The 23,499-nt window shown below is 44.4% G+C and overlaps 2 protein-coding genes across 6 annotated transcripts in view; one reads left to right on the top strand and one right to left on the bottom strand.

Moving 5' to 3' along the window:
- The first annotated feature begins 1,365 nt into the window (after positions 1-1,365).
- Positions 1,366-23,499, top strand: part of LOC138282957 (zinc finger protein 271-like) — a 100,445-nt gene continuing 78,311 nt past the window's right edge. Inside the window, exons 1-2 of one of the 2 annotated variants that reach the window (XM_069221027.1) lie at positions 1,366-1,864; positions 20,321-20,440. The gene's annotated coding sequence lies outside the window, so the exon portion shown is untranslated. The remainder of the gene's footprint in view (positions 1,865-20,320; positions 20,441-23,499) is intronic. The other variant, XR_011201025.1, reaches the window with a different exon arrangement.
- Positions 2,842-23,499, bottom strand: part of LOC138282959 (zinc finger protein 271-like) — a 283,615-nt gene continuing 262,957 nt past the window's right edge. For 3 of the 4 annotated variants that reach the window (XM_069221034.1, XM_069221031.1, XM_069221032.1), the window contains one exon: positions 2,842-10,105. In XM_069221034.1, the coding sequence (XP_069077135.1) occupies positions 8,823-9,824 (1,002 nt within the window). In that variant the 5' untranslated portion in view covers positions 9,825-10,105 and the 3' untranslated portion in view covers positions 2,842-8,822. Of the gene's footprint in view, positions 10,106-21,215; positions 21,765-23,499 lie in introns of those variants that run through there. The other variant, XM_069221033.1, reaches the window with a different exon arrangement.

Genomic DNA, 23,499 nt, shown 5'->3' with positions numbered 1-23,499 from the left:
GAGGGAGTGTCAGGCCCAGTGCTCACAGTTTACATTTCACAGGCATATAGGATCTCCTCTGTCTTTGCACTGCAATAGTATAGTCTGGAAACATCATCACCTTAGCATTGTCTACTTGAAGAGCTGGGAGTGAGCGCACCACTCGCAGTATGTTGTCTCTGTCTACAAAATGTAAAAAGTGTAACAGGAATTGTTGTGGGTCTGCACCTGGTGACCGGGGTCTCGTTGGGACGTAATGGGCATGTTCAACTGTAAAGAATGGCGTGTGTCTGCTGAGAGCAGTTCACGTATCCATTTTTCTACATAGGAGACAGCATCAGCACCTTCTTTTCCCTCCGGAAGGCCCAGCACGCAAATGTTATTGCTCCTTGTTTGTCCCTCCTCGTCTTCTGCCCTGTGCTTCAGCGCCATGACCCTGTGTGTTAATTCTCGCAGTGAGGCGTCTATTTGATTAGTCTTGGGGGCGAGATCATTCTGGGTGCCTTCCAGCAGTTGTTTTGTCCACTAGTTTACGGTGGTCGGCGTGTAATAGGTTGAGGTCACTTGTTACATTGTTGATTTTATTTTCCAGCGACGTTCGTGTCTGATCAAGTGCTGCACCTATGCGCTCCACAGCTGGCAATACCGCATCTAGTTTGTGACCATTGGAAGCTAGGGCTTCAGGTCTCGATGCCTGCAAGCAGTTCCCTGACCCAGAGCAAAGGCGACCCATTGCGACAGCGACAAGGATCTGGTTGCCCTGGGCCACATTACTGGATAAGCAAAAATGCTGCAGATTTGCTGCAATTCGTTGGATGCACAGCTTCAAACTGCTCCTTCTTTCTGAGTTTGTCTCACTCTGGCCACCGCACGATGGCAGACAGTACAAGCGCCCCATCTCGCTGCGGGTGCACTCCATCAGGGAGGTGGGCCCTACAGCGCAGGAAGTGCAGAGCGTGGGAAACCTGGCTGTCTGTGCTGTACATTCGCCTGCAAGTGCAAGAGCACAAGCAGCTGCCCACTCCAGTGGCCCCTACATCAGAACAGCCCCTGCAGTCGCTACGTTGCTCTCCAGCTGAGGCAGTGTGTAGAGCAAGGCCTACCTCTTGCTGTAATACCGACAGCCCACTAGAGTCCTCTCTTCCATGAGTCGCCTTCACCAGACCAGGGGTTTTCTTGGGGTCGCAGTTGTTTCCCAGGGTTGTCTTTGCATCTCAGCCGCCCCAAGGTGGTGCTGCCGGAGATTTAGTCTGGGGGGGCAGGGTGGAGAGGCGGCTGGGGGGGGGTTGGCAATCAGTGGCGGTAGTCGAGCCACCGCAGCTACGGCCAGTAACGTCACCTCAGGCTGCCCAGCCTCAGGGGACCTCCGCTGTGCCACTTCACAAAGAAATAGAGGAGAGGGAAGGAGGGGGCGCGGGATCCGCACGCGGGGCCGGGAGCGTTCCGCCGCCCCTTAGTCTGACAAGGTCCCGCTCGCAGGCCCACAGCTGCCTCGCCCCGCCACTTGCCCCCAGAGGCCCTCTCGCCGCCGCCGCAGGCCCCGAGCAGGGTCGCAGCAGGGCCCCGTTTAGCCTCCGCCTCGCGGGAGCTGAGCGCGCCGCTTCTTGCGCTCTCCGTCAGCCGCATGCGTGTGCGCCGCTCCTCACCGTCGGCGACTGCATCCGGCTTCCCCCATCCGCTCCCGGGGTGCCGCCACACCCGTGTCCGTTTCACAGCGCCTCACCGCCGGCCGAGAAATGCCGGATTAGCGGGCGTCGCCGGGGAGCTCCTCTAAACCGCGGCCGCCATCGTGGCCGCCAGGCCCCCCGCACTCTTAGTTGATGGCCGTGCTGCGGAAGCAAGGATGAAAGCAGTCTACATTTTTCTGCAAGGACTGAATTCACAGGTTAGTGGCCGCTGGATCTGGTTGATACCAAACCCACGGGTTCCCCCTCTGCAGCAGTAGAAACTGAAAGTGTCCTAGGGCTCAGCTTGATAAGATGTTAGCTAGTAATCATTTGCAGCTTGTGTTGCGACAATAACAAAATACGCTCCTAAGTCAGTGACTAGATCAAAAAATAGCTCATACTCCCAACACTTAGGTCCTTGCACCACCTATGGAGGTTGGGATGTCCCCTACTCCAGGAAGCCCATGGCCCTCGATTCGCCCAGCAGGGTTTCAATCCATTTTCTCATCTTGCTGGCTTGCTTCATTTCTGCAACTCAAATTGATACACCCTTGCTGAATATTTTGTAGCCAGCTAGTTAGCATAGTCACCCTGTCACCTGTATTGCTGGCCTTGCCAGAAAGATTTAATGGAGATGGCAAAATCCTATCTTAATTAATCTATGCCAGCTCCACTTCTTGCACTGCCTCCCGTATTTCCAGACCAAGCAGTCTAAGTTTGCATTTCTCCTATCATTTGTGGGAGATAAGACAGTGGCATAGTCAATATCTTTGGCGGACAATACGGGCCTATTAATATACAGTTAGTTCTAACCTTTCAAATGTATTGCCAAGACATTATTCGAAAATTGCATCTATATGCAATCTTTTGAAAATCAGTTTCTCAATCTTAGGAAAGGTAGTCTTGATCTATTGACATACAGAAGTTCTTTTAAGATGCTTGTGGCAGAAGACAGGTATCCAGAACACAAGAAGACATTCCTCTTCCATTGTCTTAGAGATCAGTGCTTGCCCTGGTAGTGACTGCTCAAGGCTTGTTGCAAACTTATCAGTATGGTCATCAAACTAGATCATGATTAACGGAATGCAAGGGTGACCACGATAAGACAGACACAAAAGTAATCATAGACTCCCATTGGAGGTCGTTTCGCATGTTCAGTCATAAAGATATCCAAATTCATAGGTAGTCCATGAGAAGTTTTCACAAAATGATATTCCTTTATTTTCTTATACTATATTATCAGTAGAAACAGTTCATACAAGACACAGCCAAAGTGTGTTTCAAGGAACACTCCTCTTTTCCAAGGCTTTTTCATAACCCCAGCATTGATTGGAAAACACATGTAATAACACATACTGCTTGCACACTTGTTTAACAGCTTTTCAGCACAGCAGTCTCTATCATATTAGCCATGGTCCAAGCTAGTGAGTACAATCAACTACCTGAGCTTGACTGCCATCTGAGCCATTAGATTCTTATTTGCCAAAACAAAGAAAGAACTCTGTTACTGCCCCAATCAGAATTAAGAGGGCACTTTTATTAAGGGCCTTACAGGAACTCTAAAGCAATAGTTTTTTATGATTTTCAAAATGTTCCATTTCCACTTGTGTTTATCATTCTGGCTAAAATGAGGGAATTTGAGGACTAGCATTAATTACCAGGTACTCAACAAAGTGACCATTGAGAAGGAGTAACTACCACCTTTGATCCCAGGTTTGGTTTTTCAAGTCAAAGACGGAACTAGTTCTGCACATAGCATACAATCTTCTCAGGATCCAGGAGTATGGAAATTGGCTCTTCCTGCAGGGTCATCCCCAAACGTTTAGCCTTCACCCTCTTTTTGTCTGAACCCATTTTTGTTGGCTTTTAGGACTCTGTGCAATTTACCAGTGCTAAGGTGCGTCTGCTCTCTTCGTTAAACATGGTGAAATTCTCTTAAACCCAATTAGCACACTTAATTTACTTGTGAGTATCTAGTAAAGTGGTACTACTATAAATTAAGTGTTACTGGGGGCCTGCATCTCTTATTGTGTCACCCACTTAAGTAGTCTTTTAAACATGCCTAAGGCCTCCCAATGTAGTCTTTGTGTGCAGTTTTAAACTGTCATTTTCACATAACAAAGTAAACATTTTACCAGGGCCAACTTTTCCTTTTTAATACATACAAGTCAACCCTAGAGCGGGCCCTAAACAGCCCATATGGCAAGGTGCATTGTAATAAAAAAATGTTGGACATGTACTTTTAAGTTTTACATGTCCTGGTAATGAAAAACTCCTACATTTGTTTTTTTCTACTGTAAGGCCTACCTCTCCCATAGGATAATATTGGGTTACCTTATTACATTTAATATGTGATAACTTTTTATTGGGAGCAGGTAGGAAAGTCATGTTTGGTGTCCGAGGAGTTGCAATTTAAAACACTCTTTAATGGTAAAGTCAAATTTTAAGTAACAATTCTGAAAATGCCATTTTTAGAAAGTTGGCATTTTCTTGACCTAACCATTTGGTGCATGTATCTTGGGTCACATGACTAGGTGTAGCTGGCAGTTGGTCTTTGTGTATTTCTCCCAAATAGTGAGAAAAAGAGGGAATAGATGTTGGCAGGATGGGCCGTCTCTGTCAGGATCAGGGGGGAAAAGCTTTCACCTACCACACTTGCGCTTCAACAACTGCCTCAGCACACTTACAAAGGAGTTCACACTAGTCTGTTGGGACCCCAGATAATCTGGGGCCAGGACAGGGGGTAAGAAAATTCCAGACACCTCTGTGGGGTAAAACAGTGGCACTGGTAACTTATGAACTACATTCACTCGTGAGCACCCTCGGATCCTTGCCCACATTCCATCTTCAATCTTGCCAGCATAACCATTGCCCCAGGGCTTTGCCAGATCATCAACCGATCCTTCGAGATCACCACATTCCCCTCCGACTGGAAGCACACAGGAATCAACCTGCTACTCAAAAAACCTACCGCCGACCCAAGGGAGCTGAAAAACTACAAACCCATCTCTCTGATCCCTTTCCCAGCCAAAGTAACGTTAAAGGCCATCAACCAGTAACTCACTGAATTCCTCGAGACTCACCAGATTCTAGACCCCTTCCAATCTGGATTCAGGAGCAACCACAGTACTGAAACAGCACTTCTGGCAGCCACCGCAGACATACGCACCATACTGACCAAGGAGACACGGCCACACACATCCTCCTTAACCTTTCCGCTGCATTCAACACCGTCTCCCACCGCACCCTCTGCGCCAGACTTCACAACACCGGCATCCGCGATAAAGCACTGGAATAGATCAGACCCTTCCTCCCCAGCAGAAGAAAGAGCATCAAACTACCACCATTCACTTCGGAACCCAAAGAAACATGCTGCGGAGTACCCCAGGGATCCTCACTCAGCCCAACACTCTTCAACATCTATATGCCTCCGCTCACCAAAATCACCAAACAACACGGCCTAAACATCATCTCCTACGCCAACGATACACAGCTAATCCTCTCCCTGACCAACGGCCCAGCTAAGGCCCAGAGAAAGTTCCGCAACGGAATAAGAGCACTCAGTGTCTGGATGGAGGTCAACTCCCTCAAGCTCAACTCGGACAAGACTGAGATCCTCATGCACGGCTCTACACCCTCCACCTGGAATGACTCATGGTAGCCCACTGCCCTGGGAAACGCCCCCACCTACCCCACTCGCAACCTAGGCATCATCCTGGACCTCTCACTCGCCATGACCCATCAAGTCAACGCTGTATCATTGTCATATTTCCACACCCTACAACCCTTTCAAAAGATCTTCAATTGGATCCCCACTGAAACAAGGAGGACAGACACCCACACACTCGTCAGTAGCAAACTGGACTACAGCCACGCTCTCTATGCCGGCATCACCAAGAAACTGCAATCAAGACTTCAAAGGATCCAGAATGCAGCAGCCACGCTCATACTAGACATCCCCAACACAGCCACATCTCCTCCCACCTCAGAGACTGCCACTGGCCACCATTCAACAAACACATCTCCTACAAGTTTCTGATACACGCATACAAGGCACTACACAACATAGGACCTGCCTACCTCAACCACCGCCGCGCCTTCAAAGCACCAAAATGACAACTCTGCTCTGTACAGCCTGGCCTTGCAGCGATTTCCAGAATCTGAAAAAGCACAGCAGGGGGAAGATCCTTCTCCTACCTCGTAGCCCAGACACAGAACACAATACCAGGCAACCTCAGGCAGACCGCAACATTAAAGCAGTTCAGGAAGAACCTCAAGACCTGGCTATTCGAGTGAGAAGCACCCCCACAAAAGCACCTTGAGACCCCATGGGTGATAATTTGCTCTATATAAGTACTGATTGATTGAGCTTTTTCCACTTCAAGGTGGGCACCAGGTATAAATATAGGATTGTCAGACCCAACTCGTCAGATCACTTCTGGACCTATGGACCCTACAAATGAAGGACTCCCCAGCTGTGAGAAGTCTGCCCTGCTGACCAAGGGCTGCTCTGATGCCCAGCGCCTACTCTGCTGCTGTGGCATGCCCTGCTGATGCCAAACTGCCCGTTTTGACCCACAACCTCCAGAGTGTCTTCAAGAGTCTGTCAGCTGACCTCCTGTTCTGAGCTACAGGGAACAACAGGCTCCTCAGCACCAACGCCACTTTGCGCATCTTGATGCAGGACCATGCACCGCACCTTCTGTTCTGCGGCTTTGCAAGCACCCATCCAGCACAACGCATCTCGATGCGACAACCAGCCCCACGTGACGCATCTCACTGCAACTCGAAGGACCACGCAGCTTCTGTTCTGCAGACTCACAAGCACCAACCCAGCAGAACGCTTACTGACACTGACACCCACTCCTGCTCAATGCATATTTTTCTTCAGCACCAACGCATCTCGTCGCAAGTCCTTGCAACACTAGCGGCTTCATCAACCTCGATTTTGGACTCCACATCTCAGCCCCATTGATGGCTTCTCGGCGGCCATGCAGACCGACGCAAGGATTTCGCGTCTTGAAGTCCAGGGCACAAGTCCTGTATCCAGTCCGTGCTCCATCCTGGTCGGCCTTAACTCGTGACTTGGTCCTGGTCAACTGCTACAAATAACTACAATTAGTTTTTCTGGCTTCCGAGTGCTATTTTTCTACAAGACCTTGAAAAGGGCCAATTTCTAGTTCTGCTAATATGATTTTTGTTGTTTTAGTCCTAACATATTTATATAATTTTACTTTATTTTTCTAAATTGGTGCAGGATTTTTTCTTGTGTTGCCACTTTATTACTGTGTGAGTGCTGCATAAATACTTTACAAATTGTTTCCAAGTTAATCCTGACTGCTTTTGTACCAAGCTACTAGAGGGTTAACAGAGGTTAATTTGGGGTCTGCTCGTGTTTCTCCCTGACAATAATTATTGTTGCTGCTTGAGTAGGGTGTTCACCCCCTCAACCAATAACACAGTTTCCTACACTAACCATTATTGAAACTTAAAATCCTTCACCAGCTGTAAACTAAACTCATCCCTAAAAAAAACCTTAACACCCCTAACATTCCACACATTGATAAACCTTACAACCCCCTCTGGACTCCTAAACTCCACTGATCCGTGAACCCTAAAATCCCCTCACCTCTACAGTCCACCCATTCATGATCCCTTTAAACACCCTCGCCACTGCTAAATTTTACCCATCCCTGAACCCTAAAAATCCCTTTTAACGCATTAACTCCACCCATTCCTGACCTCTAAAAACTCCTTATCACCCTTAAACATCATTCATCCCTGAACCCAAAAAACTCACTACCCTTAAACTCCACCCATGTTTAATGTAATTTAGTTTATTTTCCTTAAAATGTTCTTTTCTTTAAAATGTTTACTTTAATTTTCAATTTATTTGTGTTGCCTTAAAATTTACTTTTCTTAAAAGTGGTTTTCCATGATTTGGTTTCCTACAATGTAGTTTTTCAGTTTTCTATTAATTCACATACATCAATTAAGGAAAATATAAATACATAGTATTGGAATTAGCAGAAAGGACATAGGCTGAATGTTGGAACTAATTAGTTGCAATGTTGTTCTCAGTAGCAGGATTAGAACGAATCATGCCTTGAGTTGGAGGGTCTTCACAAATGGTCAGTGGCTCTGACACCAATTACATTTGTTCACATAGAGAACGCCAATACATGGAGAATGATCAGAACTACTTGATTCCTGGCTGGTTGGTTAGAACTGGATTATGCTGTTTCCCAGTTGGTTGTCTCAGGCGGATGAGGGCAACTACAGTTTGACACTTAAATAATTGGCTGTTTGGCCTCTCCATAACCAGCAGAACTTCTGCAGAGGTTTAAAGGTAGGCGGACCTGGAATTATTTGGAACCAGGCTCCAGCAAGTCTGATCAAACAGCAAGCCTTCGTGAACTAAACTGGGGAATCATCTGAAAAGACGTAAATTAATGATTTCCAATTGCGAATGACAGCAAAACAAGCAATTAAGTAACTTATGGTTTGCATAACTTATCTCTACAGAGGGTTGGTTCAGCATTTTGCCCCAGATTAGAGTATGTTCTTCAGATAGCAAGGCCTCCTTTGTAACTTTATTAGAATAAAACAACTAAAGGTTCATAAAGCTAAGTTGGAAGTGAACTGGTTTTGCCAGTCTGACTTGAGGGGTTCCCAGAGTCCAAGCCTCCTCCTTCTATTCACCTACAAAAAAGAACACATAGTTCTGTGTTGAGGTAGTCTTTGTAAATGTCTCAATCATCACACAGGCATCTTCCTCAGATGCATACAAGTCTTGTTAGTTGACAGATAAATCTTCTAATAGGTAGGTAGCAGCTTTACCAATCTCTTAGGCTAATTGCAAGTTATAGCTGATCTTTTTAAACCATGCATCGTGTCCCCAAATACATCCTTTGAGCTTATCTGAGGGTGGTAACTGCATAAACCCTTCCCAAATTTGAAACAGCAGGGTGATTCCCAGAGGTATGCTGCATCGGTGTTTTAATTAAATTGTCTTTCTAGTGAAGATAATGCTGCCATCTGTACACCTGTGTGGTTTTTCTCCTCTATGGATAATGTGATGCCTGTAAACATGTAAGGATTGACTTCAGCTTTTTTGCATTCAGTGCACTGTTATGTGTTCTCCACAGAATGGATTCTCGGATGACAAACCAAAGTTCATAAGCAAGTGAAGCTTTCCTCACACCCACTACACTGGTGTGGTTTTTGCTGAGTATGACTTCTCTGATGCTTATAAAAACTTGAGTGCCAACTGTAGCTTTTTGTGCACTCAGTACACTTGTATGGTTTCTCTCCAGTATGGAGTCTCTGATGACATAGCAGATTTGACCTTCGAACAAAAGTTCTATCACACTCTGAACACTGATAAGGCTTCTCTCTAATATGGATCAACTGATGCATGTACAGTTCAGAGTTTATACTGAAGCCTTTCTGGCACTCTGTACATTGGTATGGTTGCTCCCCATTATGAATTTTCTGATGTGACTGGAGATGAGAGAAGCGACTGAAGCTTTTATCACACACTGTACACTTGTGTGATTTCACTCCGGTATGAATTTTCCAATGATTTACCAAACCTGATTTATCATTGAAGCATTTATTACACTCTGTACATTGGTATGGTTTTTCCCCAGTATGGACTCTGAGATGCAGTTCCAGAGATGACAGAGAAGAGAAGCTTTTCTGGCACTCTGGACACTGAAATGGTTTTTCCCCAGTATGGATCCTCTGATGACAGTAAAGATTACCCCTTTGACTGAAGCTTTTTTCACACACTGTACATTTGTATGGCTTCTCTCCAGTATGGGTTCTACGATGCTGGTAAAGATGTGAGCTTCGACTGAAGCTCTTCTCACACAATTTACATTTGTATGGCTTCTTCCCTGTATGAATTCTTTGATGCTTCACCAGATATGACTTTTGAGTGAAGTTTTTTCCACAGTCCGTACATGGGTACGGTTTTTCATCACTGTGGATTCTTTGATGTTTTAATAAGTATGACTTCTTACTGAAGTTTTTCTCACACTCTGTACACTGGTACAATCTCTTTGGGGGCTGAACCCTTTGGTGCTTGAATATATTTGAACTTGGAGTGACACTTTCCATGCAATCCATATGCGTTTTCTCCTCAGTATAGATATTTTGATATAACAAAGCCATCCTCAGTGATGATTTTCCCTCACTCTGGTGTAAGTATGAAGAGAGAATTCTGTAGCATGTGAACTTATTCAAGCTGGGGGGAAAGGTTAAATGGCAGTGTGAATGCTGGCATGGGATTTGCGCAGAACAGATCTAACGTGTATACAGATGTGATCTTCAAGTGTTTTCTCACACTCTTTGCTGTGGCATGATTCTTTTTTACTGTTGTTGTTGCGAATGGTGTGCTGCGGTTTTCGCGCATCATTTTGTACAGCAGTTCTCTTCATCTGCAACCTTTTAGGCTGTCAAAGAGAAGAAAATCAATTGTTAATGAGTGGTTAAAAGGCATCTAGTGTTCACTTATGCACCACAAATATTCATGTCTGCAATTTCTTTAAAAGAGTATACATATCGGCATTCTCCGGGAGTGCTGAGATTTGTGTTAGTTTTCTCCTTCTGGTATGGAAAGATATGATTACAACATGTATGATTGTTGATGTACTGTGTCATATATGGATGCAGATGGAGGCAGTTCTAGAGAATTCAAGGGCATTGATTCAGCTCAGTTTGTCATAGCTGTTTATTGCCATTTTCATGTGTAGGGATGGGAGATGATGGTTGGGTTGGGCCAAGGGGGAATATCACACAAGAACGCAGGGTTCAGGCTGTCTTTCTTTATGATGGGGCTGTGAGTCTTCATGGCTTGCTCCACCTTTTAATGTTTATATACTGTAGATGCACTAAAGGGCAGCACTGCATTTAAGTCTCAAGCGAAGGAATTACACCAGTCACATTGAAAACTTTAACCAGCATTACTTCATATACATCTGATTTATAAAAGAGCAAACCACAAAATATAGACAGCTTCAGAACATTACAACCCCCCACTCTCCCTTCCTTCTGAGCGGACCCATATCAATTAATCAGGATGAGCATGAGAAAATATTTCTTAACTTAATTGATCATTTTTTTCAAGGGATCAACCTATGCTTACTCATGTATTTATACACCCAATTAACACTTATTCTGATGTGTATCCAATCCAGAAAGCATACATAGTTTACATATACAAACATAGTTTACACATAAATAGATTAGGGTTTAATGTAGGACATTTGGGTTTGAAAAGTAGGGACATCTCAAGGATCATGGGATCATCTTTATTATTATCTTTAATAATTGTGGCCTCTCATTCCATTGTTGTGCCATGAACGGTTTCATCAATTGCAGTCTTTTCTTTCTGTGCAGTGCAAGGATCTCTGTATCTGCAAATGAATCACAATTTTCCCCAACTAGCAGCCAGGCGGGTCTGAGGGTCTTTCAAAGTAGGGAACTGCTCTCTTACCTATTATGAAAGCCAAATCAAATCTCAAAGACACTTTCCTCATTTCGATTCCTGGAGATTCCACTTGTAGAGGGGAAGTCCCCTGAAATGAGTCTAAAGACTGTGTGCATCTCATGGCAACGTGGGCTTTCTGATTGAGAGTTTGGATTTCTCTTGCTCATTTTCTGCTAGGTTACCATGTTAAAATGTACATATGGATCATGAATTCTGCGAGACCTTATGCAGACAGGTAAGTGTATATATTGAAAATCCATGTCATTGATTGCACGCTTTAGGTCTCTTACCCCTGTGCCCCTAAATGAGAGGAGATGTATGCCCGAAAGTGCCTGTCTTGCTTTATAGAACAAAGAAACCCGATGTCTAGCAGCTCTCATATTCAGGGTCACTGCAATTCTGCACCAGCTGCTTTTTCCCACATATTTATGGATTTTACCACATTTGTCACATAAGTCTTCACCTGCTGTATAATTTACAGATTTTAACAAAAAAAATGCTTCTAGCTCAAAGGAATTAAAAGTTACTAGAAACGTGGCAACTTATTTGTATGAAGTTGAAGGTCATTTACAAAGGGTGACTTGGGCCTTCAGATAATAAGCTTCAAAATTAGGGGCCTCAGCCCTCCCTTATCCATTAGCAGTTTTAATTTTGCTAATGTTACTCTGATTTTGTAACAGCCCCACATCAGATAACGACGTGGCAGCATAATCATTGCCAATAGATTGTGCTATACGGCCCATATTGGACAAAGAGAATGAACAAGAATGCAACCTGAGATCTCAGCGTACGAACCACAGATCCTAAATTGTTCTCCAATAAATCACTCTCTAGAAAATATGTCCTGATCCCCATTTAGCAGACCATAACTACTTCCCATTCCATCTCACGGCCCCAAGAATAAATCTTCACTGTGGTAGTGTATGGGATTTTGGGAATATGCAGGATTTGCTTCAAATAATGCCCAGGCTCAGCACATTTTTGAAGGAGCTGAGAGTATTCAAAATAGTTGAGATATCACCTTCAATATCCCTAACAAAGCAGTATATCATGTGTACAAAATGATATCGCATAATTAGCATCTCCCAGTTGAGTTGCCCATTCCTCCCTCAAAATGAGCATTCTGATCACCAGTGGTGCAATGGCTAGTGAGAAGAGCAAGGGCGAGAGTGGCTACCCCTGGTAGCACCCTCTCCCTACGTGATACAATACCAACATGGATCGTCCAGATTTAACCCCGGACGTTGGCCTAACCTGAAGGATGATGATGATTGATATAGTATATACAGAGCCAGCTTCCTACAAAATGAGATATAGTGTGCACAGAGTCCAGGGGTTCCCCAGAGGCTAAAGTAGATAATACTAATGCTCTCTTTTGTGGTAGTGTGGTCGAGCAGTTAGGCTTATCAGAGGGTAGTGCAAAGCATTTGTTGTACACACACACAGACAATACAAGAAACACACACTCAATGACTTAACTCCAGACCAATGGTTTTTATATAGCAAAAATGTATTTTCTTAATTTATTTTTTGAACCACCAGATTCAATTTGTAGGTAAGTACTTCAATTGATTCATATTTCACACAGGTATCAACAGTAATCGATAAGTTATACAGTTTTCAAAATATTGGCAATAATCCTTGACTGCAATTTTCAGAAACAGTTCTGGGGGGTGGGGGTGAAAAGTCAGACTGATTTGCAGGTAAATACCACACTTACAGTTCCAGTCTCCGGGGGTTAGGAAGTCCACAGGTCGAGGTGCAAGTTAACCCCTAACATCCACCACCAGCAACACGGGGCCGGCAGGGTGCAGAGGTCAAAAGTGTAGGCAAAATTAACGTGGGCTCCTATGGAGACTGGGGTACTCTGTTTCAGATCTGCAGGCAGGTAGGTACCCGCATCTTCGAAGGGCAGACCTGGAGGTTTAGAGGAGCACTGGGGGAGCCACAAGTAGGCACCAAACATACACCCTCAGCGGCACTGGAGCGGCCGGTTGCAGGGTGCAAACAAAGCGTCTGGTCTCCAATGATTCTCTATGAGGGGACCTCAGGGGTCACTCAGATGCTGCAGGAGAGGTCCAGGAGGTCGTCTCGGGCAAACCACAGGCTGGCCAGGGAGGAGGGCCACATGCTGAACGTTGCTGCACCGGAGGTCGGATTCTCCAAGGCCTGGGGGCTGCAGGTGCAGTGTGTCTTTAGACGCCAGATATCTTCGTCCGGGGTCAGGGTGGTCCTCGGGATTCCCTCTGAAGGCGTCGTCATGGAGGGGTGGAGAGGTCAGCCCAGGGTGGGCACTTACTCAGAGCTGCCTGGGGATCCTCTCTAACTGGTTGGGCCACCTGGACAAGGGCTGTGAGAGTCGGGTGCAGAGTGGTCAGGACTCACGCATTAGGAGTGGGGTTGGAGTCCTTAGTTGTTGTTTCTTCTTGGTCTGGGCTGCTGTCTGTGTGAGTTCTTGGTCCTTTCGAGTTCAGGGCAGTACTCTGGAGCATTGCAGAGGTTGCTGGTCCCGCTGGATGCATCGCTGTTCTTTTGCAGGTTCTTTGAAGCAGAAGACAGGCTCGGGCCAAATCAGTTGTAATCTTACTTCTTCTCTGCTGGGGGTTTCAGCTATGCAGTCATTCTTCTTCTTGTCAGGGCACCAGGAATCTGGTGAGCTGGGTTCAGGGAGGCTCTTAAATCCTGGATTTAGGGGTGTTTCAGGGGTCAGAGGGCAGGAGACAATGGCTACTGTCCGTGAGGGTGGCTATTCTCTCTTTGTGCTCACTTCCTTTGGGGAGGGGGGCACAACCCTAATCCTATTGGTCCCTGTCCTCCAAACCAAGATGGAGGATTCTGCAGGGAGGGGGGGGGGGGGTCACCTCGGCTCTGGACACCTTAGGGGTGGTCCTGGCTTTGGGTGGTCAGTCCTCCCTGTTTTCCCTAATTTTACCACCAGACTTGCCGCCAAAAGTGGGTCTTCTCCACTAGCTGGGGTGCCCTGAGGCACTGTAACACGAGGCTTGGCACTGTAACACAGGGTTGAGCCTTTGAGGCTCACTGCCAGGTGTTACAGTTCCTTCAGGGGAGAAGGTGTGAAGCAGGACAGGCTTTGTTTCTGACCATCAACAGCACAAAAGCTCTCACACCCTATGTGATCAGGAACTTCTCTGAAAGTGGCAGGCTGGCACAGACAGGTCAGTCCTACACTTGCAGTTTGGCTAACATGCAGGGGGCACCTTAAGATGCCCTCTTTGTGCATTTTTCAATAAATCCAACACTGGCATCAGTGGGGGGTGTATTGGGCTGAGAAGTTTGATATCAAACTTCCCAGTATTCAGTGAAGCCGTTATGGAACTGTAGAGTTCGTAATGACAAACTCTCAGACCATATACTCAATATAGCTACACTGCACTTACAATGTCTAAGAATGGACTTAGACACTGTAGGGGCATAGTGCTCATGCAGCTATGCCCTCACCTGTAGTATAGTGCACCCTGCCTTAAGGCTGTTAGGCATGCTAGAGAGGTAACTTACCTATGCCACAGGCAGTGGTTTGTGAGCACGGCACTCTTTTTATCCCCGCCAGCACACACAAGCTGCAAGGGCAGACCGCTTGGTGAGGGGTCCCCTAGGGTGGCATAATACATGCTGCAGCCCTTGGGGACCTTTCCTGGCCACAAGGCACTTGGCGCCAGGGGTACCTTTTACAAGAGACTTAACTGTGGGCCAGGGGCGTGCCAAGTGTGGAAACAAAGGTACAGAGTTTGGGGAAATAATCCTGCTGCTGGGGCCTGGTTAGCAGGATCCCAGCACACTTTCAATGGAAGTTGGCATCAACACTAGGCAAAAAGTGGGGGGTAACCGTGCCAAAAGTGGCACTTTCCTACACCAATCAGCGGCCTTTGACACAGTATCCCACCACACCCTGATACGCAGACTTCACAAAGCCGCATCAGAGACAAGGCCCTCGACTGGAGCCACTCCTTCCTCTCAGGCAGAACCAAACGAGTGAGACTCACCACCTTCATCTCGGACCCCACACCCACCACTTTTGGAGTCCCCCAGGGATCCTCCCTCAGCCCTACTCTTTTCAACATGTACATGACCCCTATGGCTGCCATAGTCAGGAGCTACGGAATCAACATAGTCTCTTACACCGACGACACCTAACTCATCCTCTCCCTATCCAACTAACCAAACACAGCCAGACATTGCTTTCGCGAAGGCATGGGAGCAGTAGCCAACTGGATGAAAAACAGCTGCCTCCTACTCAACGCAAACAAGAACGAAGTTCTCAACATGGGCCCACAACCCGACGCATGGAACAACTCATGGTGGCCACCCACCCTCGGAAACCCACCCACCTCCACAAACCTAGCCTGAAACCTCAGAATCATCCTGGACGCCAAACTCTACATGGACCACCAAATCAGCTCAGCAGCATCCACCTGCTTCCAAACCCTCCGCCTCCTACGCAAGAACTTCAAATGGATCCCCCTGGAACACAGAAAGACCGTCACACACGCCCTTATCACCAGCAAACTGGACTACGGCAAAACGATCTACGCTGGGATCAACAAGAAGCTCACCCGCAGACTATAGAACATCCAGAACGCCGCCGCCAGACTGGTCCTCAACCTGCCCCGACACTGCCACATCTCTCAGCACCTGCGAACACTTCACTGGCTTCCAGTAGAAAAAAGAATCACCTTCAAGATCCTCATCCACGCCGCAAAGCCCTCCATGACACTGGATCAGCCTACCTGAACAGCAGACTAAACATCCACGTACCCCACAGGACCCTCCGATCAGCCCAGCTCTACCTCGCCGAAGTACCCCACATCAGGAAATCAAGAACAGGGGGCCACTCTTTCTCCCACATCACGGCCACAGCCTGGAATACCCTCCTGCATCACCTCAGACAAACTACCTCCCTCCTCAACTTCACAAAAGAGCTGAAGACATGGCTTTTTGAAGAACTGTTGTGTAGCCCTTTTAGTTATAGCTCCTTACACGTTATTTTAGCAAACTAGGCCTGCTGCTGTGCCCTCCAACCTAGATATATTTTACTCAGCTTTGTTTATTATTTTAACAATAGCCACATTTGCAGTCTTGTTTTATTTTCTCTCTAGCTGTTCTTTGCTTAGGTCAGCACTGCATTCTTTAACAAGACATTTCTTTCACTCTGCTTTTCTCAAGGCTGCAGTAAGATAGGTTGCAGGTAAATGTGGTAACGCTTTGTCGTGTGTGTTCATAGAAACAAACACATCCTTACGTAGAGACATTTTCTCAGAACATCAGCTGTTTTATTATAAAAACACTTCTCTGTCCCATGCATGTTAGAGGGAGATTCCAGCCAGATGACCACAACTGTATTCTGATTGCTGAACGCTTCGCTACAGCTGCTTATGTAGACTACAGGCCTCTTGCTCAGGTTTGAGGGATGATGTCTTCTCAGGGGAACCTGAAGAGCAGAAATATAGCTTAACATGCTGTGCTCGAACATATAGCCTAGGTAGGAATTATTTTAATGACTCTAGTGACAATATGGTAGCATTAATTTTATGCTTTACTCTCCTTTTCACAATTTTAATCCGGTCATGCTTCATCGTCCCGGTTATTGCAGTACATGCTTTATTATCTAAGATGCAGTTGCTTCATTAAAACCTTACTGAAACATATACTGCCTCTGATTGTCCTTGTATATGTGAGGCTACTGTAAATGAGAGAAACAGATGAGATCTGAGAGACCACGACTTCCCTGAGGAGTCAATTGTGTCATGCGCTCGGCTGCCCAATTATCCCTGCTCTTGGTTGGAGATGAGGCGGTACTAGTTAGCCGGAACAAAACCCGGATTAGGCCGACATGTGTCACCTGCAGTGGGTTCAGACTCAGTCCCCCCCAGTGCAAGTGATTCTGCCGCTCAAATCCAGTAGTCTCATTAGAATAATGAGAGCCTACGCGACAGAACCGCATCACTGATGGTAGCTACGCAACCCCCTCCCACAGCACCTTGAGACCCTCAAGGGTAAGTAGCTGCGCTATATAAACAATGCCTGATTGATTATCAATTGGAGCATTTGCCTGCCCATCAGAATTTTGGCAGTACTTTCAACATATAGTGCTAATTGTACATGTCAAAAATTTCTACAAGGCCAGACATGCATAGACAAAGACCAGGAGCCTTTACTGTAATACTACAGAGGTGGTCCATATTCAGAGATGTGTCAAGAGGGATTATGCCATTTTGGTCCTGTAATAAAGTAGGTAAATGGCTAGTAGTCTGTGTGCTAAGATTTGACTGAGTATCTTGTATATATTACCCGTTGTAGGGGTTGGTACTAGTATTGCTTTGTTCTCTCTGTTAAGTAGCCACTTGTAATCAAATGCAGTTCAAAAAGTGTGACTAGATTGAGGGCAGAAAGGCAGCAAATTTAAGTCTCGATTGACCTAAGGTGACTGTCATCCCTTGTGCACCAGGATGGTTTGTACAGTTTGCTACTCTACGCCATGCACCTCTTAAGGTTGTTGGTATGCCATACATAACTTTGTGTGGCCAGCCCTTTTATTGTTACAAGGTTGAAGCTGTGTACTACTGTGGGTCTAGTCACCCAGAATGGAGTTTCCATCACAGTCAACATAATCATGCGCTCTCTAAAGCTTACCCGCATTAATAATTACTAGTGCTACATAGGATGGCAGACTGGGCTAGTGAAGTGATTTCATGGCACATCCTGTTGAAAGATTGAAAACCTTGCGCACATCTGATATATTTTGGGCTTTTGTAGCGCCAATTGGCATCTTGCTAATAATTTAGGCTGCTGGATTACACAAAATGAGGTGGGGAAAGGACTTAGAATTTATAAAACATGTAAGTTTATTAGTGTAGGCAGAGGTCATTGTAAAGTTAATCTAATATGTAGATTCTGAAAGAAAGTTAGTGTGGGATGGTTGGAATATGAATGACAATATCAATGGGAGCGGCCAAAAGAGGAAATCTTAAGCCCAGCTTTCTTCAGTTTCTACATTCATCCCAACAGTCAGTCTACTGGTGGTAGGGTGCAGATAGAACACAAGGTTGGTTCTCAATCTGTTTTTCTTTTTTAATGGTGTTCTCTGCAGAACCACACTACTTGCTGTAGATTGCATCGTCAGTGTGGGTTTCATGTCAGTTTGCAGTTGAGTTTGTGTTAAGGGAACTCGAGGCCGAGAATGCCATAAATGGTACCAAACTAAGGGGCACTGTAGGATTCCAGTTGTGTTATAGGGCGCTTGATTTCAGATACGCTCCGGCCTTCCTGTTTTGTTAAATAGAGGCTGTGCTCCCTTACCATCTACTGTTAGGAAAACAGAATGAAATGTTGACTGCTGGTATCTAGTTTGGTCTAAAGGCCAAGTTCCAGAAAGTTCCTCTTAGCTTTTTATCACTGTAAAGTCATGAAAATATGAACTTTACTGATTGTGTGATACCCATAATACATACAAATGTTCTAAGTAATATGCTTTCGATACAAAGGCTATAAAATAGATGCCAACTTCGCCTATATTATGACCTGTGCACCCTCTAAGATGTGCTCTTGGGTACTCTAGCACAGTCCCTCGTCATTGCGCTCACAGACAGAATATCACTGCACGTAAAGGACACCCCGTAATAGAAATGGTAAAGGTTTTCGACTATCAACTGCTGCAAGCGCCTGGATACCCACTTGGGTGATAAGCAGCACTCTACATATATCTCTTGATTGATTGAAGGTTCCATCCTGCAGTGATTGGCCATTAACCACAGCAGTTTAATTTTCATGGTGGGACAAGGGCTACCTCATTAAAGGGTTTAGGGCAGGTGTCCTGCTGCTTTAAGGCAGTCTTGCTTCTGTGTTCACAATCACAAAGGCAGCACTCTTTCAAGAGTTAGCATCTATAAAGATTACGGCGATGCTAGATCATCGCTTACCTTATGACATCTCTGGTGGTGCATCTCCCGTCTTCCATGAGAACAAATGCAGTCAAAGCATTCTAGTTTACTTAAAGTATGAGTCATGCCTGGGTAAACAAGCAAGACTTTTTATTCAGCTAATTGAAATGTGAAATTAAATCTATTCGCTTGTTAATTTGCCACGGTCTTTATTCCAAATGCTTGGTGCTAATGTTTCAGAGAAATTTACAGATTAGTGTATTAAAAGAGAGGTTGTTGCTAATTTACTATTACTTGGAACTGAAACATTGATTTTAACTTTTTTTTTTTTTATTGTAATATCCGTGAGGAGTAAGCTGATGTCAAATTTTGTAAAGACATTAAAAAAACACACACAAATCTAATATTAGTTTTCCTCAATGGAGTCCTACAAACGTTTATACTGAAGGTTTAGTTGCTCCTCAAGGAGTGTGCTTGGTGATGATGTTTTAGAACAGTGGTTCCCAACCGTTTGACTTTTGTGGACCCCACTTTACCATTACTGGAACCCGGGGACCCCCACTGAATCATTACTGAAAGCTGGGGACTTAATCTGTTAATATTATTTCATTTTCTGAGCAGTTGCTGACCCCTGAGGAGGCTTCGCAGACCCCCAGGGGTCCCCGGACCACAGGTTGGGAACCCCTGTTTTAGAACATTCTTGAGTGCTGTGTTTAGTTAACCTTGTTAGATAAATTATATATGGGAAATTAGTCTTTATTTTTTTTTGTACACAGCAGGAAAGCTTCAGTCAGAGAGCGTCCATAAATTTGAATTAGGTTGCAAAGCACTGTTTTAGCCCAAATTTCGATTCAGCCACTGCTTTGCCCTCTCAGTTCTCTACAAGCAATACCTGACAAAATTTGTGTGGACAGAAAATGTGGTTAGGGGAATGTTGTGCAGTAAAAGAAGCCTCAAAGACCATTACTACATATTATTCCCCAATACCAGTCAGGAAACTGACGGTACTGTGCTTTAACTGTAATTTCATAAGAGGGTGGAGATTGAGGCTTGTTGAGACCAATATTATGTCCCCACCCAGAATGAAATTTGCACTGGACATTGTGCTTTGTGTTGGTAAACTCTTCTAATCAAAACTAATCTTAAAAGCAGCATATGAAATACCTTTATGTCCTTTTTTTTCCTCACCCATATTTATTGCTATTTTTAACAGTGTGATAAATATTGAATGAATGTGGTTAGTTAATACAGAGATATGATATGTGCTATTCTTTGCTCCACAGGCACCTGCTCCAATGGAGAAACCTGGCCCACACACTATTAATGAAGTAATGGGAAAAGATTCCACCAAGTGCAACAAGACTCCATTTTGGATACCTCGCAAAACAAAGCAATTTGAGAAGGTCTGTCCACATTCAACATCGCAAGATAAGCATGGGATACCGACTTTGTGTGTTCCTATTCGCATGATACCACCTTTAGAGAATCATACTAAAGGAGCAAGTATATTTGCTAGTGTATACACACTGCAATGGGTGCCACACCCTTTTCAACTGTATTAACAACAAATACAGGAAAAACATGACCCACTCCAGTGATTCATAAGGGTATGTAGTTAGTTGGTAATTTTGACACTGTTGCTTCAGTAGTTCTTAGTACCATCTCGGGACGAAACGGCATAAGTGGCTCAGTACCAGAGCTTGGCCGTTCTTCCTGTGCAAGATCATGAACAAGAGCTACCTAAAATTATTTCATATGTATAAGCTCCATAGGCCGCTATGCCTTGCGTAGTCATCCTTCAAAACTGTAACTCAACTCAAAAAATATATCTGAGGGTTATGCTAAGGCAAAATTTCTGCAAGGTAAGAAAATGCAGAAAACTAAACGGAGAACTAGGACTGCATATCCTCCGCAGCAAGAGTCCAGAAGAGGTTGATATAATTTAAGGAACCATGAAAAAAATGCAAAAGCCTATTCAGTGTCAGTTTACTAACAGACGGTCTTCCCATGACTCTAGGGAGAGTAAGGCGCAGACAAGATATCATATGAGTACATCAACAAAAGAGCAAGGCAAAACAAGCATATAACATTGAAAGTAGCATAAAGAAGGACAAGAAACGTTCACAATCAAAACTTCATCAGAAAAAAAGTGGGTGGTTTGACAAAGAAAAACAGTACCTCAGAAATTGCAAATCTTTCTGCAGGACGGGACTGGTATGTTGGTTCACGCTGTTGCCCCACAGGCACCTGCTCCAATGCAGACGTTTAGCCACCAAGTGAAACAAAATTCAATGTTGGATCACACACAGAACAAACTAATTTGAAAAGGTCTGTCCACATACAACACCACAAGATAAACATAGTACATTGACTATGGGTGTTCTTATTGGCATGATCTCACCTATAAAGAATCGTACTACATGAGAAACAACATATTTAAGTATATATATATAAATATATATATACTTAAAGGACAGGACTTCAACAGTAGCACTTCTGGACTGGGAAGTGGAAGTAACTATAGTTCACTCAGAGAATAACTGGTCATGACCCCAAAAATATATTCAGGTAGAAACATCAGCTGGACAAGTAAACACTTGATAGGGTTTATAATGTAGAAATGGAAATAGAGGGGATATTTATACTCCACAAAAGCTGTATTCTGATCTTATTTGTCAGATGCCTATGACATCATCCTGGTAGAGTATCACTGGCCTCCATTCTTTGTAAAGGCTGAACCTTGCAGACAAGAAGCAAAAATGGAAGCATGTTCCTCCCAGTACCCAAAGGTCTAAGGGGGAACTATGCACTCGAGTGGGCTTTGAAATAAGCTCTTCCATTATATAGAAAACCAATGAAGGAGGGACAAAGACACTGTACCACTTGTGATTAATCCTTAAGAGTGAACCACGGATTCAGGCTCAATATTTATAAAAGCCAGAGGGCAAGCATGATATAAAATCCATTCTGAACCAATTTGCTGTATCAGCGTAAAAATAAATAAAAAAAACAGACAGCTCATATTGAATTCTGCTGGATTATAAAAATTGGAATGAACCTACTGTGAAATGCTCAAAGAATTGGACTGAAGACAACAATATAAGAAATATGTTTATACAAGGTAGCCTCGATAGTATTAAATAGCCCTAGGTAGCAAGAATTAAAGACATCTTAAAAGAAAAATCCTGTCTTGCTGTTATACACTAATGAGATATACATTACAGATAACATGGTGATTTAAAAGAACACCTGGAGAGGGTTAAGCGAATAGTGAGTTTGCTAGTTTACTACGGGTATCAAATAAACTTTGAGGAATCGAAAATTGCATATTTGAATGTGGTATCCCTTGGCTATGAATCATCCAATGAGAGTAAAGGTTTAGCACCAGACTTCCTACAGAAGTGTGCTACCTTACAACTTTCATATTCATTGAGAAAGTGGCAAGACGTGACATGGTTTTTGAACTTTGGAAGAATTTACCTGCCACATTATGATGTACCTGTCACATATGAAGAGGAAGTGAAGCTCTTCTGTGATTTAATAATACCTACCTTTTCTGAAAAGAAAGGAGTAATTTATACAAATGTACTTGGACTGGAAGCAAACATGTGAGAAGAAAAGTCTCCAAATGGGGGACGAAAAGAAGAATCTAGTCACTAGCATGGTTCCTAGCACTTCAGGCTACACATATGTTGTTACAATGAGGGACAGGTGACCCCATAGCATAAATATCACATATATATTCGACTGCAGAGAAACTTTTTACTTCAGACAATGTTCTCATGGCTTTGCAGACAGTCATTCCAAAAGAATACACTTTTGTGCAGGGAAAGCAAATTACTTTAGTTTACCTTCCTCGGAAGCAGTAACCTAAGCTGGTATACCTAATGTATGTGCACTACACCTGAACTGGAAGCAATGGCCACAACACAAAATTCTAATCACCTAATTTTTTACCTACTTTATTTTTCATATTATGGCAGAAACAGGCTTATGCGTTTACAATAGAACATATCTTGATATAACATCACACACATGCTATCATGGGAACTCCAGGCCCCGACATACAATCACTTCTTGAGGTAGAAGGCAGACTGACCCATGTTTGTTGAAGTAATCCAGACTCGAACCTGGAGGAGACTTCATCACTGGGAGTCATGTTGATGAATTACCACTCTCTCTGAGGCAAGGAGAAGTTGCCTCAGGCAAGGTTACTCAATCGGGTTCTTCAATGTACATCAGTGTAACCTCTTCATGTGTGTAGAAAAGCTACACCTTATCAAATTTATACACTGTCATGTGAAATTAGTTTTCCAAGCATGTGGTGAGAGGGGAAAACGCTAAGCTTGTCAGGTTTCCTGCCGATAGGACCAGTGGCTGGAGGAGTAAGACCATCTGTTATGGACTTAATATGGGATTGGACCTTGCTCCAAAATGTATTAATATATACAAATGACCACCA

This window comes from Pleurodeles waltl, chromosome 2_2, assembly GCF_031143425.1.
Source record: "Pleurodeles waltl isolate 20211129_DDA chromosome 2_2, aPleWal1.hap1.20221129, whole genome shotgun sequence".
Classification (NCBI taxonomy): domain Eukaryota; kingdom Metazoa; phylum Chordata; class Amphibia; order Caudata; family Salamandridae; genus Pleurodeles; species Pleurodeles waltl.
Note: the sequence above shows the minus strand (reverse complement) of the source record. Positions and strands in the feature narration are given on the sequence as shown.